The 17,202-nt window shown below is 42.5% G+C and overlaps 1 protein-coding gene across 1 annotated transcript in view; it reads left to right on the forward strand.

Moving 5' to 3' along the window:
• Window positions 1-16,871, forward strand: part of LOC145340938 (ephrin type-A receptor 4-like) — a 123,837-nt gene extending 106,966 nt beyond the window's left edge. The window contains exons 12-18 of the mRNA XM_080185541.1: window positions 1,909-1,970; window positions 2,099-2,308; window positions 2,432-2,581; window positions 3,790-3,986; window positions 8,820-8,975; window positions 10,686-11,528; window positions 15,867-16,871. Of these exons, the coding sequence (XP_080041667.1) occupies window positions 1,909-1,970; window positions 2,099-2,308; window positions 2,432-2,581; window positions 3,790-3,986; window positions 8,820-8,975; window positions 10,686-10,800 (890 nt within the window). The 3' untranslated portion in view covers window positions 10,801-11,528; window positions 15,867-16,871. The remainder of the gene's footprint in view (window positions 1-1,908; window positions 1,971-2,098; window positions 2,309-2,431; window positions 2,582-3,789; window positions 3,987-8,819; window positions 8,976-10,685; window positions 11,529-15,866) is intronic.
• Window positions 16,872-17,202: the final 331 nt, after the last annotated feature.

Raw genomic sequence — 17,202 nt, forward strand, 5'->3', positions numbered from 1 at the left:
TTGAATACCAACCTGGCCTGCCTCGCAAGGATTACGTGCCAGACTGCAGTTTTGCAATCACCTTTTTCTTTTCACCATCCTGAAAAGAACTGTCTACTTTTAGATCAATTGCCTGCATAACATAAATCATTTCTTGGAAGTTCTCATGATATGGAGTGGCACGGTGGTTAGCACTGCTGCCCCACAGCGCCAGGGAACCGGGATTGATTCCCAGCTTGGGTCACTGCCTTTGGGAAATTGGCACATTCTCCCAGTGTCTGCGTGCGTTTCCTCCAGGTGCTCTGGTTTACTCCCACGGTCTAAAAAACGTGCTGGTTAGGTGCATTGGCCATGCTAAATTCACCCTCATTATATCCGCAGGCACCAGAGTGCAGCAACTAGGGGATTTTCACACTAAGTTCATTGCAATATTAATGTAAGCCTACTTGTGACATCATTCAACAAACTTAAGGTTAAAAGTTTATAATCGGGTCTAAACATCTGCTGCAGAAAGGAGCTATAAAGACCAAGGACGTTTTAGGTTTAGTCTTCATTTCTGATGCCTTAGCCGGGGTAATAATAGAACATATTCAGGTGAGCCTTAGCACCCTTAAACTGGGGAAGGGAGGGCTAATTCAGTCAGTGTTCCTAGTTCCAGTTGCCATCCAGTGACTTGTATTGAATAAGTACAGGCCTGTGAGCATCAGGTTTGGATCAGACTGTGCTAGCCTGTGATAACTCCCATAGCCAGATAGCTTGCTGAAACACACTGGCTTCTCTCACACGTGAAGCAGGGAGTCGATGGCCCAGTGATATTTTTGCTACACTATTAATCCAGAAACTCAGCTAATGTTGTGGGGCTTCAAATCCAGCCACGGCAGATGGTCAAGTTTAAATTCAATAAAAATACCTGGAATTAAAAATCTACTGATGGCCATGAAACCCTTGCCTTATTGTCAGAAAAACCCATCTGGTTCACTAATGTCCTTCAGGGAAGGATATCTGCCATCCTTATCTGGTTTGCCCTACATATGACTCCAGTTCCACAGTAATGTGATTGACTCTGACTCTTAGCTGCCCTCTGAACAAGGGCAACTAGGGATGGGCAATAAACGCTGGCCACCCAGCAATGCCCATGTCCCACAATTGAATAAAAGAAAATGGCTATTTGGAATAGGTGCAGGAGGGCTGCTCATACCTATTAAACCACACCCCAACAGAGTTGGGAGGGTGAGGGAATATTTTTCTAAATAATGTATTAAATGAAGTATCAGGAATTACATGAATCTGTAGATGTGCAACATCGCAATTAAACCTGAATGCAAGCTGTGTGGCTCAGCTAGTAAGTATAGATTAAAAGTGCTGGCCTCCAAACGTTTAATCCTGTATTTTCTTCTTCAATGTTTGGTGGAGTCATTTTCTCCTTTGATGTGGACAGTACACTGACCATCACCAATTGGTCGTGCTTCTCATCTACTGTTGCTTCCGATCCCTGTCTATTTATCAGCCACACCAGAAAGTGAATAACAGCCCTAGTAAATAAATGCAGCTTCAAAGAGGACTTGTGAATTCAATTTGGCAACACGTCATGTTCTGATGCGATGCAATTATGATCCCACGAGTCAGGGTAAAGTAAGGGAGGGAAAGCTGAGATTCTTCAGGCAAATAAACCCTGGAGACATGCTCCAAATTACACAAGACCTTGTAAATATATGGCTAGCAAGGGTTAATCTGACAGATGGTGTCTAACATGTTGTTCAATAAATCATCTGGACTACAATGCATCTAGGGCATAGATTTTGGCATTTTTAATTAAATTAGATTCCGCAAGATAAATGATGGTATAGACAGTGTAATTCTCCATATCTCATTTTCATCTCATTAATGGAAGCATTTGGCAAGTAATTTTATTTTTGTTTGAAACTCTAGGTAAACCAGTAATGATCATAACTGAATACATGGAAAATGGATCTTTGGATGCATTCCTCAGGGTAAGTCATTCATCAGACTTTGAAGGAAATGCATTTTTCAGAAACAGTCACTTCCCAAAATGTTGGAACTTAATTGGTAGTTTACTGCATTACATGTCAAACGTGAATGTGATTTGTATTGTTTACAGAAGAATGATGGCCAGTTTACAGTGATTCAGCTGGTGGGAATGCTGCGAGGAATCGGTTCAGGAATGAAGTATCTCTCTGATATGAGCTACGTGCACCGAGATTTGGCGGCACGGAACATTCTAGTGAACAGTAATTTAGTCTGCAAAGTTTCAGACTTTGGCATGTCCCGAGTTCTTGAAGATGACCCAGAAGCAGCCTACACCACAAGGGTAAGGCAACATTGACTTGGAGATCATCAGTTAGAAATCAATGCTGGAAGCCAATGTAAAATAAGCAAGAGTCCGAGCAGTGAACTCTTTTCTCCTAACTAATAACTGAACTCTTATCTACAGGGTGGGAAGATCCCAATCAGATGGACAGCACCTGAAGCAATTGCTTATCGCAAATTTACCTCAGCAAGCGATGTCTGGAGTTATGGAATTGTTATGTGGGAAGTAATGTCATATGGAGAAAGGCCATATTGGGATATGTCCAATCAGGATGTAAGTTTACTACTCATGATCCTGTTCTTTATTTTGGAATCCGATAGTCCATGAATTTAAATGCTTAAAGAGCTTAACACTGACCATATTTTTCCGTTGATTATACTCTTTTTAAAATGACAGCTTCCCTTCATAAACATTTCCAGCACAGGAGGCTATTTTATCCAGTAGACCACACTTAAAAATCTCCTTGTTCACATTTCTTCCTATCTCTTTAATCTTGTCAAGCTCTACAAACATCTGAGAATCTTGTGTTCTTCCAACATTTCATCCCCATTCCTTTATTCACATCATGGTGGTACAGTGGTTAGCACTGACTGGGGTTTGATTCTGGCCTTGGGTGACTATATGTATGGAGTTTGCATGTTCTCCCCATTTCTGCATGGGTTTCCTCAGGGTGCTGAGGTTTCCTCCCACAGTCCAAAGATGTGCAGGTTAGGTAGACTGGCCATGCTAAGTTGCACCTTTGTGTCCAAAAGTATGTAGGTTAGGTGAACTAGTCATGGTAAATGCTTTGGGATACAGGGATGGGAAGGTTAGTGGGTTTGGCTTGGGTAAAATGCTCTTTTGGAGAGTTAGTGCAGACTTCTGCGGCCAGATGGCCTCTTTCAGCACTGCAGGAAGTCTATGAATCTTCAGTAGGCAGCCTTTCAGCCATCTGGATTCCATACAGAATTGCCCATCAAAACTTCTCTGCCTTTCCATCCCCCTTTCTTCTTTCAATACCCGTATTTTAGTCATCCTACTAAATATCTCCTTCTTTAGCTTAGCGTCCATTTTTGTCTGGTTATATCTAGATGAATTTAACTACACTGTATAAATGCAAGTTTTTGTGGTTGTCCCTACTCCTGATTCTTGTCCAGTTACTCTTGTCTGAAAGTGCGTGGCTGTGTATCAGAGGACAGGTTTAGATGTGATTGTAATGCCTCCATATATCCCACATTGGAACATGCTGTTGGTATGCCTAGTCTATGTTTCATGTACTTGGGTGAATTACAATTGTAATGTGTTAGTGCTCAGGACGAAGTATTGCATTATGTGTAATTGCCTTTAGGAAAGTAGGGATAATGGGAAAAATCCAAGAACAAGGACATTGAGTTGAGAATGGGTAATTCACAGATAATAAATTGTTTTCATGTTAAGTTAGTCTGAGTGAAAATCCATTGTAAGGTGCAAGAGATGGATCTAAATTCTGCACCTTTTTGCAGGTCATCAAAGCGATTGAAGAAGGTTACCGATTACCTCCTCCCATGGACTGCCCAGTCTCCCTCCACCAGTTAATGCTGGACTGCTGGCAAAAGGAACGCAATGACAGACCCAAATTTGTGCAGATTGTAAATATGTTGGACAAACTGATTCGAAACCCAAGCAGCCTGAAAAGAACAGCAGTGACCGAGAGTACGAGGTGAATATTTAAAATACTTTGAACAGTGTTATCATGTTATAGCAATAACTGAGTCTAAAAGTAGATTTTAAATTCCTCACTGCAAATCGTTTATTATTATTATTTCACAGCAACTGGAGATTACCATTGTGTACAGCATACTTTTAAATTTCTAATCCGTATGTTGAGTCATAAGATTACTTGTAATTTTCATTCCTCTGACACTAACATATTGTGAGCTCAACCATTACCCGTATTCTTAATCCCCTCAATCCTTCAGATACTCTTAATTCCTTCATTCACAAAATGCTACAATCTTGATAACTTTCTTTATCCAGAATTAATACACCAATTTAAAAATAATCAGCATGTAATTAGTACAGGAGCAGTTGTTTGTCTTGTCATAACGTTTCAATGGGTATTCTCACTTAAGTGTGCCTCCCATCCAGTGAGTGATTGGAGTAATTATCAATTTGGGTTTTAATGGATGTCCTTTACCGTACATGAATTCACAGGGAGAAATGTCACAAGGCAGACTGTTCTTGCCGATGCTGTCATGTTGCACAGCAGTGACATATTACTGGCTTACTGAGGCCATTATTGACCTTTATGTGATTTGAACAGGTAACAACCACCTTGGGGCCATTAGCTAGCACATCTTCCTTCGTACTGATTTAATTGTGTCAGGGCAGAGGCCCATGACACATCCACGTGATGCAAGTTAATTATTCAGAAAGAAGGAAGAAGTTATCCAGTTAGATACTTAAACCTGTAAGCCTGCCCTAATCCCCAACTCAGAGTACAGAAAATACATTTTTAATAATAATATTGCAGTAGGTTATTCAACTGAATCGACTTTTGTCTTAGAAATCCTGTACTTCTACTTCCAGATACTAAACATGACAGAATATGATCAACAGAAGTACGGGTCAATTTATATGCTCTCTTTCAATGTAACCATTTAAAACATTGCCGACAGTTGGGTGTATATGGATAGGCAGCTGCCTGTTGTGATTGTAGATTGAACAGTTGTTGGAATGATAATTTTGTTCAGTGATAGAAAAGTCATAATTGTGTTTACTAAAATCTACTTCTTGGTGTAATAAGTACAAATCACAGAGTTTCAGTGAATCACAAATGTAATGAAACCTCTTAGTTAAATATGTCCACCATTGCTAATATTACAATTTCTAGAGTTCGGCTTTGATTTTTCTAAAATAGAAAAACAGAATATTATTTTTAAAAGGCATGAAACTTTGAGACGTTGATGTTATGAGGGACTTGGATGAACTTGCACCAAGAAACACAAAGTTACATACGGTGTATTGCAAACAATTAAGAAGGCAAGTGGCATGTTGGCCTTTATTCCAAGGAGATTGGCGTAAAAAAATAAGTCTTTCCTCGGTTGTAACAGGCTTTGGTGAGACCGCACCAACAACACTGTGTGCAGCTTTAGCCCCTGTATCTGAGGAAGGGTATACATGTACTGGAGGTAGTACAGCAAATGTTCACTAAGTTGGTTCCTGAGGTAAGAGTGTGTGCAAAATTGGCCCTATACTGTCTGGAGTTTTGAAAAATGAGAGGTGATCTCATTGAAACATACAAAATTCTGAAGGGGCTTGACATGGTAGACACTGAAAGATTGTTTACCCTCACTGGGGATCCAGAACATGGGGGCACAGTTTCAGGCTAAAGGGTCGATCATTTAGAACTGAGACGAAGAGAAATTTCTTCACTCAGGGGGTTACAAATCATGGTAATTCTTCCACCTCAGAGATTTTACAACCAAGAATGTGGAGGTTAGGTGTATTGGCCTTGTTAAATTGTCCCTTGGTATCCCAAGGTGTGTAGGTTAGATAGATTAGCAATGGTAAATGTGTGGGATTACAGGGATAGGTTGGGGATGATAGCCTGGGTAAAACACCAGAAAGCCAGTACAGACTCAAAGGGCCAAATGCCCTCTTCTGCACTGGAAGGATTTTATGATCCTATGATTGTGGGTGTTCCACCTTTGCACATATTTAAGGCTGTGGTAAGCAGGTTTTAGACCTTTCAACAAATCTAGGGAGCAGGCAGGAAAGTGGTGTTGTGGCAAAAGATTGACCATGATTGTACCGAATGGTGTAACAGGCTCAAATTTACTACTGCTTCTATTTCTTGCATTCATAAGGCAGAATCTTTAAAAAAAAACTAAAATTCAATGTTAACAGAGATGCAAAACAGCTGACAGCTGATGGATCACCTGTTATAACCCCCACTTGAGTCCACCAAATTCAATGAAAAAACGAAAGGGACAGTAGCGCTAATGGGCGTAAGCATTTGATTTACATTCTCAGAGGAGTTGAATCTCAATCCTAAAGTCTTTCCTGAGTTATAGAGAGAAAATATTGGGTTTTTTTTAAGATATTTAAGGTTTATAGTCTCTCTTCATTACCTATATCTTAATGCATGCTGTCATCGTTTTGTCATCTGATCTGATTTTTGTCAAAAATCAATTGGCAGTAGGTGTCCGTCAACACTAAGAATAGAAAATGCACTGTTATAAAATTACAGAGGACATTCTGCTATTTGCTTTCATATTCAAATCATTGGTAACAAGATTTGCAAGAAGGATACAATGAAACAGGCAGAGGAGTGTAGGCCAATTCACAGAACACAACCTGGCAAGTAACCAGGATTACAAGACTGGCCCTAGCTTACGAACGTACAAAAGAGATGGATGAGGAAAGACCAGCTGGACCACCTCACACGATCATCATGCCTTAAGCATCATAATTCACAATATTCTAACCCACCATAAGTCATACAATCTCCTGGGAATGGAAAAAAAAGTTTTTCTTGAAAAAAGGGAGGAAAAATTCCTGTGCAATATACTGTTCACTGACCAAAATACCAGGAGGCCATCAACAGGATTTTCCCTGCAGTCAGGCTAAAATGTGACTGACAGAGGTCACTCTGCATGGAGAATTATCACTCAATGTGATTTTTCCCAGGACAGCCAACTAATAGCCAGTGTGTGGGCAGGCTCTCAAAGCCGCTGAGCCAATCTGAGGCCTCCCTCAGCTTCAAAGCAGCAGCGGGCTGCAGTGGAAAATAAATAAGGGAGAAAGGGCTTTAAAATGGCGCCCTCTTGTCAACAAAGAAGATGGTCAGCACTGTGAGGGAGGGTGTTGGTAGGGAGTTTAGGAGGGGTAGCATTCTTCAGGCAGCTTGTAGTTGCTCACAGCAGGCAGGGAGGGTGTTTCCAGCACCAGTACCTGCAGCACCTCCTGTATGGAGGCTGCCTCCAAGCAGTTAAACTGGCCCCTTTGGGAACCTGAGGCCATCCAGAAAATCCCAATTGGCATCTTTTAATTGTTTTTGATTAGTCATTAAATAGCCTCCCAGTCACCAGCCCATCTCCATGAAAATGTTCGGGAATGGGTTAACGCCTGGTGCGCAGAAAGGCAGTGCTTTTATTGCCTACCCATCTCCAATCCCCATCCACCCATCCCCAATTCCAGGCTACTCATCCCCAATCCCAGCCCACCTGGCCCCAATCCCACCCCGCCCACCTCCAGTCCCAGCCCCGCCCACCTCCAGTCCCAGCCCCACCCCCAATCCCAGCCCACCTGGCCCCAATCCCACCCCGCCCACCTCCAGTCCCAGCCCCGCCCACCTCCAGTCCCAGCCCCACCTCCAATCCCAGCCCACCTGGCCCCAGTCCCACCCCGCCCACCTCCAATCCCAGCCCCACCCACCCCCAATTCCAGCCCCACCCACCCACCCCCAATTCCAGCCCACCTGGCCCCAGTCCCACCCCGCCCACCTCCAATCCCAGCCCCACCCACCCCCAATTCCAGCCCCACCCACCCACCCCCAATTCCAGCCCACCTGGCCCCAATCCCACCCCGCCCACCTCCAATCCCAGCCCCACCCACCCCCAATTCCAGCCCCACCCACCCACCCCCAATTCCAGCCCACCTGGCCCCAATCCCACCCTGCGCACCTCCAATCCCAGCCCCACTCACCCCCAATCCCAGCCCCACCCACCCACCCTGAATTCCAGCCCACCTGGCCCCAATCCCACGCTGCCCACCTCCAATCCCAGCACCACCCATCTCCAATCCCAGCCCCACCCACCCCCAATCCCAGCCCACCTGGCCCCAATCCCACCCTGCCCACCTCCAATCCCAGCCCCACCCACCCCCAATCCCAGCACCACCCATCTCCAATCCCAGCCCACCATCTTCAACCCCATTTTTTAGATGGGATGGGGTCTAAAAATTAAGGCCTTCATTTGTAGTTGTATGTTTTGGAAAGTCTTGTAGTGCAGTAGATAGCGTCCCTGCCTCTGAGTCAGAAGTTTTGGGTTCAATTCCCACCTCAGAATCTGATGGCCAAGGAAGGTGCATTCATAACGCAGATGAAAAGGTTGACTGCCAACCTGCAGAATCCTTCCAATTAATGCCAATTGCTGACAGTAACAGCACGAGAGACTCTTGGTCAGCCATGCTTGGTGTAGAATGTCACCCCTCAAAACTATAAACCTCTAGTGACTTGTTCCAGGAAAATAAATTGATGTGGGAACAGATGAAAGTTTGCCTTATACACTACCAGTGCGGGAAGAGAAATAGCAATTTAGTGATTCCACCTGAAATTAGTCCAGCTGTCTTTGGAATGAAGCAGCAAATTAATTTTCAGTGCATGAGCCAGTAATTTGTTCTACAGTTCCCCCACTGCAGCCTCGTTGCTATTTGCTACAGCTGTTTAACATTTATAAACACAGTAGTATAGATCATAGATAAATGCTGTGTACAAAGGTACAATCCCGGACTTATTTTGCTTAAGATATTTATTTATTTAAAAATACAGACCCTCCACTGCATTATTAGACCCAGGCACACCTGACTTCTCCGCTTTGGGATCTGTTGGTGATTGGCTCCAAGTTATCAAGATGGACAGATACAAAGATAACTTCACAGCAGCCGGATACACCTCCCTAGAGGCAGTGGTACACATGAACCAAGAGTAAGTGCCAACCTGTTTTTTATATATCTGAATGAATTTCAGATGTCATTGCCATTCGAGCTTTAAAACGTTACCAACGAAACACTGGAAATTGGGTTATACCAAAAAATTAAACCACTTATATCACATATCTACAAGTGCTCAGTTAACTCTCTCCTACTGTTGTACGCATGCAAGTAAGTTTGCGTGACAGTTTGGTCAAGGTTACGACATTTGGGCATGGGTTTGAATTTCAGTTCAGATTGATAGAATGGAAAGGACCTTGACTGTTGCCGTAAAGATCATGCTGGAACTATGTCTGAGCAGCTTTAACTCAGTTCATGGTATCGACTAAGAGCATAAACTCTCCTAATTCGATGCAAATGGACAATCTCACAGATCATAAGGATGGCTGGAATGTGTATTATTCTGAATTTTGCACAAAATCACAAGGACACAATTCTCTGTCTAGTTATTCTAAATACATTTGATTCTAAGACTGGTCATTAGAAATGGGAAAGTTCCATTTCCTGGCATTAATATCCCTCAGCTTGTTCAGAAAGACTGTGGGTGGAATTTTACTGGCATGTCCACCCAAGGTTCGTACAGTCCCGCCCGAGGCTGGCAGAGAATGGCATTCTGTCAGCCTTGCCCGCCCCTAGAATTGGGCAGGCATGCCGATAAAACTCTGGCCTGTGGGCATGATCTTACCTGCTGTTCATGCCATGCTCCCACTGCAGCAAACTTAGAGAACTTGGTGGCCAGCCAAATCTCCATTCACTGCAGCGGGATGGGAAAATCCTGCTTGTGTGAACAGTGGTTAGATTCCAGCCAGTGTACTTATATAGTCTCTTTCATCTCACTGGGTCATCCCAAAATGCTTCAAGTGCATTAACTCATGTGTTGAAGGCAAATGGCAGAGTCCCACAATCATCAATGAGATCAATTGCCAATTAACTCTTTTTTTTGATGGTTTTGGTTGTGAGTTAATGTATTTTCACAAGATGCATGAAGACTACTGTTTACTCTTGTACTTATTTAACTGCTGTCATGAGGCAATTCATGTCCACCTGAGAGAATAGACATGGCTTTAGCACCTGAACATTCATATTTCTCGCCATACTACACCCTCAATACTACACTGAAGCGTCAGCCTAACTTATGTGTTAAAGTATACAGAGGCACTGAGCCCAGGCCAACCCCTTAGATCAAGGTTTCACCTAAATAATACTGACCTGATTGCAATTTTGCAGCAACCCTCTTACAGTTATCTAGTGTGGGATTTTCTCCCATCCCTCCTTCCCCAGAATCAGTGAATGGCCTGACAAGCTGAAGGCACTTCTTATATTTCTGAGGTAAGCTGAACGGAATTGTCTTCCACCTTAGTTATCTTGGGTACATAGGCTGCAGAGTCTGGGTAAAGAGCCGGAAATTTCTTCTTAATGAGTATGACTGGGCAGAAAATCAGTACCTAGGAGCTAAAGACTAGGAGATTAAGTTTGCTTGCAAGCTTATCATAATTCCAAACAATGTCCACCGGTATAAAACTCCTGGTGGGTAATTTTAAAGACCATCATCACTGAAACTCGAAAGAACAAGGTATGATGGACCTGATTTGCTTGAGTAGAATTGGGATAGCCAGGTGATTTTTTGTTTTGTTTTATGAATGGTACATATGCTTTGTACATGGCCAATGTTTTGAATTTTGTTTTCCATTATGTGTTACCACAGTGACCTGGCCCGAATTGGAATCACAACAATGGTGCATCAGAGTAAGATCCTGAGCAGTGTCCAGGGAATGAGGGCCCAGATGCAACAGATGCAGGGAAGAATGGTTCCCGTCTGAGCCAGTGCAAAACAAAATGAAATTATTTTACCTCATCCATGCACTTTAACAGGAATAAACTGCACTTTTTACTTCATTGTTGCCCTTTGATATAAGGATATTTTGTCAGCGGTTTTGCCTGATTTGAGGACAGAGTGCTGAACTTTATGACCACTGTATGGCAAATACAGAGACCTTCGTCTAAATAAGAGGAAACTGGATCACACATATATTTGCTTTCAAATTCCTGCATCTCTTGGATGAACTCTCTTGAAGGAGCCAACCTAACAATTTCATAATTACTATCAGATTTCAATTTTTTTAGCAGTCACTGGATCGAAGGTTACTTTTAATTTTGTGAGCTTCCTCATGAAGGACGTGTATGAACTAATTCGAAGCTCTCCAAGGCATTCCAGTCAAGATTTAAGCAATGAATTGATCAGCAATGAAGCTCTTTATAATGACCACATCCTATTGGAGGTTTCTGTAAACTACCAGTACGTTCTTCCAACTATCTGCTGAAAATGAACAGGCAGCCCTGTGGATTACCGTTTGAACTATAATGACTTTAATGTAATGTAATTTCTAGTGGTTCCCTACACAAACATCGTGGAGATTCCTTCCATCAAGAAATGTCTAGGTAGATTTTTGGAATGGAAGACTCCCAAACTTTGGCTAAGGAACTATCAATTTATGGTCCCTTTGAATGCTGAAGGGAAATTGCTGCAACAACAACAAAAGATGACAAGGTAAAATAAAATGAATCAAGTCATCATGAATATTATTGTTTAAAATTAGTATTATGTGGTAGGTTGCTTTGAATGATGCCTCAACGTAGATTCCCCCACCCCACACTTTCCCATGAAATCAATTTTCTCCCCCTCCTCCTTTGCTGAAATCCTGATTCATGCTGCATAGTGTTCCAAGATCCCAGCAGCCTGGGGTTATAGACCCCAGCCAAGGGGACACGGGTGGCCTAGAGGTATTATCTATCGTTAGACTATTAATCCAGAAACTCAGCTAATGTTCTGTGGACCCGGGTTCCAATCCCAATAGGGCAGAATTTGAATTCAATTAAAAAATCTGGAATTGAAAATGTACTGATGGCCTTGAAATCATTGTCGATTGTCAGGAAAAACCCATCTGGTCCTTTAGGGAAGGAAATCTGCTGTCCCCACCCAATTTAGCCTAAATGTGACTCCAGACCCACAGCAATGTGGGTTGACTTTTAACTGCCTTCACGGCTGGGTAATTAGTGCTGGCCCAGCCAGCTATGCCCACATCCCATGACTGTATAAAAAATAAACAAATGACATCAAGTATTAGTAGCCAATTTGACCAGAAGAAAGGAGAATTTCTAAAACAGCCAATGAATTGTTTATAAACGATAACAGGAAATGGGGCAGAGGAAAGGTTTAAGTCCTTTCAAATGTTCCCCTAGAAGCAGTACTGTCAGTTTCATGATCCATGTTCAAGACTTGGCCAATTGCTGTAGCATATTTCTGGAGCCAGTTTTATATCTATAGTGATATTCAGAAAAAGAGCTTATTTTCGTACAATGAAGTCATACAGCTGCTTCCCACCAGGCGTACGCTCTCCACATTGTGGGGTGTTGTACCTTGTTAACAACAGTGGGCGCGCTCATCAGGTGAAACTGGGCACTGCACCAGACTGAACTAAGTGCTATGCAAATAACTTCTCGGTAACCACAACACACCATTGAAAATGTGATCATTTCCAACTTGCAATGTCGCTTGGCTCAGCCCATTAGACTTTTACAAATTAAACGTGTTGTCAAAATTAAGCTTGATTCCTTATGTGACAACAGCATCGATTCCTGTTTACAAAAGCAAAATGCTACAGATGCTGGAAACCTGACATAAAAACAGAAAATGCTGGAAATACTCAGCAAAGCAGGTTGCATCTGTGGAGAGAGAAACAGAGTCCGTGGGTGCGATTTGCCAGCTGTGCTTACCCCAAAACCGGAAAAGTCCACCTGAGGTCAACGGACTTTTGCATGGCCCGCTTCCCCGCCCTCTACGATTCCTTGGCGGGCAGGATGGGAAAATTCCTCCAACCCCCCCTCCCCCTGCGCTTCCCATTTTTTCAGGACCTGTTATTAGAACTGGGAAAACTTAGAGATGTAATAAGGTTTAAAGCTTGTTTTAAGCTGACTTGCTTAAAACCTGTTACGTCGCTAACTTTCCCCAGTTCTGATGAATGGTCATTCATGAACCTGAAACGTGGGGTGTGATTTCCCAGCCCCCCCCCACCCCGGCAACATGTGATCTGGCAGCGGAGGCAGCCCGCCCTTGGCTGTGGCAGGATCTTCCAGTCCCATCGATGTCTACAGCAATTTGCATGGCTTGCAACCTCCAGTGCTGGGGAATCTGTTACCCCGGGGAGGGAGGGGCGCTCTGGGGGTGGTGGTGGTGACCATCGGCAGGGCCGGAAGATCCCACCGGCAGGAAGGGCCGGAAAATTCAGCCCATGAACTCTCTTTCTCTCTTCAGAGACCAGACTTTGCCAGACCTGGTGAACATTTCCAGCATTTTGTTTTTATGCTGTCACAAGTGGCGAGATGATTGCGATCATTCTCCCCTTTTCACCCCTTGATTAACAGAAGACAATGGTTGGAATTCTACAGCCGTTCACGCCGGTGGGATTGTCTGGTCCTGCCACTGCACCCCCACCCCACCAAGCCCACCCCCACCCCCCGGTCCTCCCGCAGCTTTCCCACTGAGTTGGGGGAACCACGTGGCTGAGAGGCCAAAGAATCTCACTGAGCATGTTTGTACAAAGGAAAAGATGTTTGAACCCTTGAGCGGTTACTGTCAGACAAATGAGATGTTTGCTCGTAAATTTTCAAAGAAAATGATTATTATTCAACATCTGAATGTACATACAATCACACCCATACACACACACACACACACTCGCCCATATACACACTCCTTCCCATATACACACACCCTCCCAAACACACCCTCTTATACGCACACACCCTCCCATAAAAGCACACCCTCCCATAAAAACACATTCTACCATACACGCACACCCTCCCATACATGCACAGCCTCCTATAAAAACACACCGTCCCATACTCACACACCCTCCCATACTCACACACCCTCCCATACTCACACACCTGCCCATGCAAACACACCCTCCCAACACACACACCCTCCCATAAACACATGTCCTCCCATACAAACACACACCCTCCCATTCACACACACACACACCCTCCCATACTCACACACCCTCCCATACTCACACACCCTCCCACACGCTCACACCCTCCCCACACGCTCACCCCCTCCCACACACGCACACACACCCTCCCATACTCACACAAACACACCCACCTATACACACAAACCAACCTATACAAACACGCCCTCCCATACATGCACACCAATCCATACACACACACCCTCTTATACACACACACCCACCCTTACAAATACACCCTCCCATACACACGCACCCTCCTATACCTTTGTACCCGCCCATACACACACCCTCCTATACACTTGCACCCACATATACAAATACATCCTCCTATTCACATACACCCACCCATACAAATGCACCTCCCATGTACACACATCCACCCATACAAACACACCCACCCATAGAAAGATGTCCTCCCATACATACACACCCACCCATACACACATGTTTACTGTGTGAGGAGTAAAAGCAGTTGATCTTTTTATACTCCTTAACTGAAATAAACAAAGACCAGTTGCCACCAGAACTGAGATCAACTAACGAAGGACAGGTCTGCAGTCAGGGTGGCACAGTGTTTAGCATTGCTGCCTCACAGCACCAGGGACTTGGGTTCAATTCCTGACTTGTTTCACTGTCTGTGCGGACTTTGCACATTCTCCCCTTGTCTGCCTGGGTTTCCTCCGGGTGCTCCAGTTTCTTCCCGCAGTTTGAAACATGTGCTGTTTAGGTGCATTGACCCGAACAGGTGCCGGAATGTGGCAACTAGGGGAATTTCATAGTAACTTCACTGCAGTGTTAATGTAAGCCTTACTTATGACTAATAAATAAGTAAACTTTTAGGTCCACAGCCCCATGTTCAGTATGGCTTAGCTTGTTTTTACCAGTTGAGCCATTGTTGAAACCAATTATTTATTTTTGAGAAAAGAAACATTGTAGCTGATGCTTTGGGAATTCTCAATGGAGTAATAACTTACAAAGCATTTAATGTACTTCAGGTCTTGGATTTCAATTAAATGCATGATACCAGAGGAGGTTAACATGCAAAAGTTCAGGGAAGCTGGGCTGGACAGTATTTCTTTCAAGAAGATGTCTCATGTGAACAGTAAAGCCACTGATCAAACCAAACGTATTAATCAGTAAATGACATTAAAAATAACAGAAAAAAACTGTGATTTTCAAATTTGGAGATCATTACAGGCAGAAAGGGAAGGAATCAGATCTGTGTAAAACATTTCTCTTTTGTCTCTCTTCCTCCCATCAATCTATTAACCTAATTGAGGTTCTGGAAATTCTGCACCACATTTCCCAGTTACATTCCTTTGTCCAGATGTTTGCTCAGGCTAGGATTGATGTTACTAAACCTCAGTGAGCTATTATACCTGACCTGAATAAATTCCACATCATCTCCCAACAAAAGAGATTGTCTTATTTCCTCCTCTGGTAACACAACTTTTCACCAAATACCATTCCCATGGCAGCCTAGTGACTGCATTTGAGACAAGACTGTTTCTTCCTCACAGCCAGGTATTAGTTAAAAAAACATAAGGAGTTATTTACAATAATTCACAAGTGTTTTTTTTGCAATTACAAGAAAGACTAAAACAAAAATCATGTGACCTGTGCCCATTGTGATTAACAGTAGTGACTTTGATTGACAACATCCCAGGGGATTATATGTAGCTGATAAAATTGTTTTTCACAAACAGTATTATTTAAATGCAAAATGGTATGGAAGAAAATTAATGCTAAACTTATATAAAATTGATCTAATGTTTAGTTATGATGTACAACCAGCATTCTTATATGGTGGGACATTTATTATAAATCAATTATCCGTTGCTTTACTTTAGAAATTATTCAGCTGCCTAATCAACCTCAGCGTGCAGCCTCTGGGAACTCCGAACAACAATGAACATGGAAAATCCCACAGGACCTAGTACCATTAAGATCAGATCCAAGGAAGGAACTCCAACTCTAAAAAACATCGGCTTTAGACAAGCCCAAATTCAAAGCAAAAAAAAAATCCCATGCTTTAAATATATAAAGTTCAGCATCTGTTCTGGAAAATCACGAGAGGAATGTACTGTGTAAGATAACTAACCTTTGTGGACTTCTGCATGTCACTGCTGCGCCTAGTGTGACAACCTGTTCAAAATACTATTAGGTATTAATAATGTATGGAATCTGTTATATAGGAACAGATCCCTGGACCTTTCACTGAGCTGTGTGCGTGTATTTTATTGAAGTAGCATTTCAAAATGTGCCATTGGAATTTACCATTGTTTTATATACATTTGATAATGTCAGAAAATTCTCAGTCATGTTCAAGGGTCTTGGTAATTTTCTTTTCAGACCATTTTTCTAGATACTTAACAGCTTGGTGTAAACTTTTGTTATGATATGTGTCAATATATCATAATTCTTTCAAAGTTATCATAAACTGTAACCAATATTTTCAATTGTATTTCACATCCTTCTCTGTCTTGAGCAGTGTTCTTCTTAAATGCTAATTTTAAACAAATGACATAGATCTATTTTTTGTATTCCTGCTTGGACCTGATTGGGTATATGCAAGACTGTGGTCTTCTGAATAAAAGTGTACAGCATATTTTAATTTAGTTCAAACTGGAATTCTTCTAACAGTCCAATTTTTCCCCCTTTGTACCCTTTTTTGATGAGTTAGACATAGATTAATTTTTTTCTGTTTTAATTTTTATTTTTTTTATTTGAATTTTAGGTACATGTAACTTATGTCATTTATTTATGGTCTTGAGAATCTTTTTGTACCTAGTTTGTACATTGTAAAATAAATAGTTACAAAAAGTGCACAGGAAGTGCATTCCAAATAAAGTAGTTACAGCACAATTCTTGGCTTGGGAGAATTATTAATGCACAGACTCTACTTTTTGATTCTGAACAGGGCAAGTTCCCACTCTGTACTGGATGGCGAGTGGTGGTGATGGAGGGAGGTTTTAGGCATTGTTAAATTAAGAGAGGGAGGAAAACAAGAACATGGAGAAACCTTTCCCCTGATAGGGTGGCAAAGCAACACGATATTAAAATCAGAGGTCACTTAGGAGGGAGAGGTAAGAAAGGGGTCTGCATGGTAAGAATGGGAGAAACATAACTCCTTATAACACAAAGCAATAGATATGATTTCAATTAATAGTTACAAACCTGAAATTG

This window comes from Carcharhinus amblyrhynchos, chromosome 3 (genome assembly GCF_965287045.1).
Source record: "Carcharhinus amblyrhynchos chromosome 3, sCarAmb.v2.hapA, whole genome shotgun sequence".
NCBI classification, from domain to species: Eukaryota; Metazoa; Chordata; class Chondrichthyes; order Carcharhiniformes; family Carcharhinidae; genus Carcharhinus; species Carcharhinus amblyrhynchos.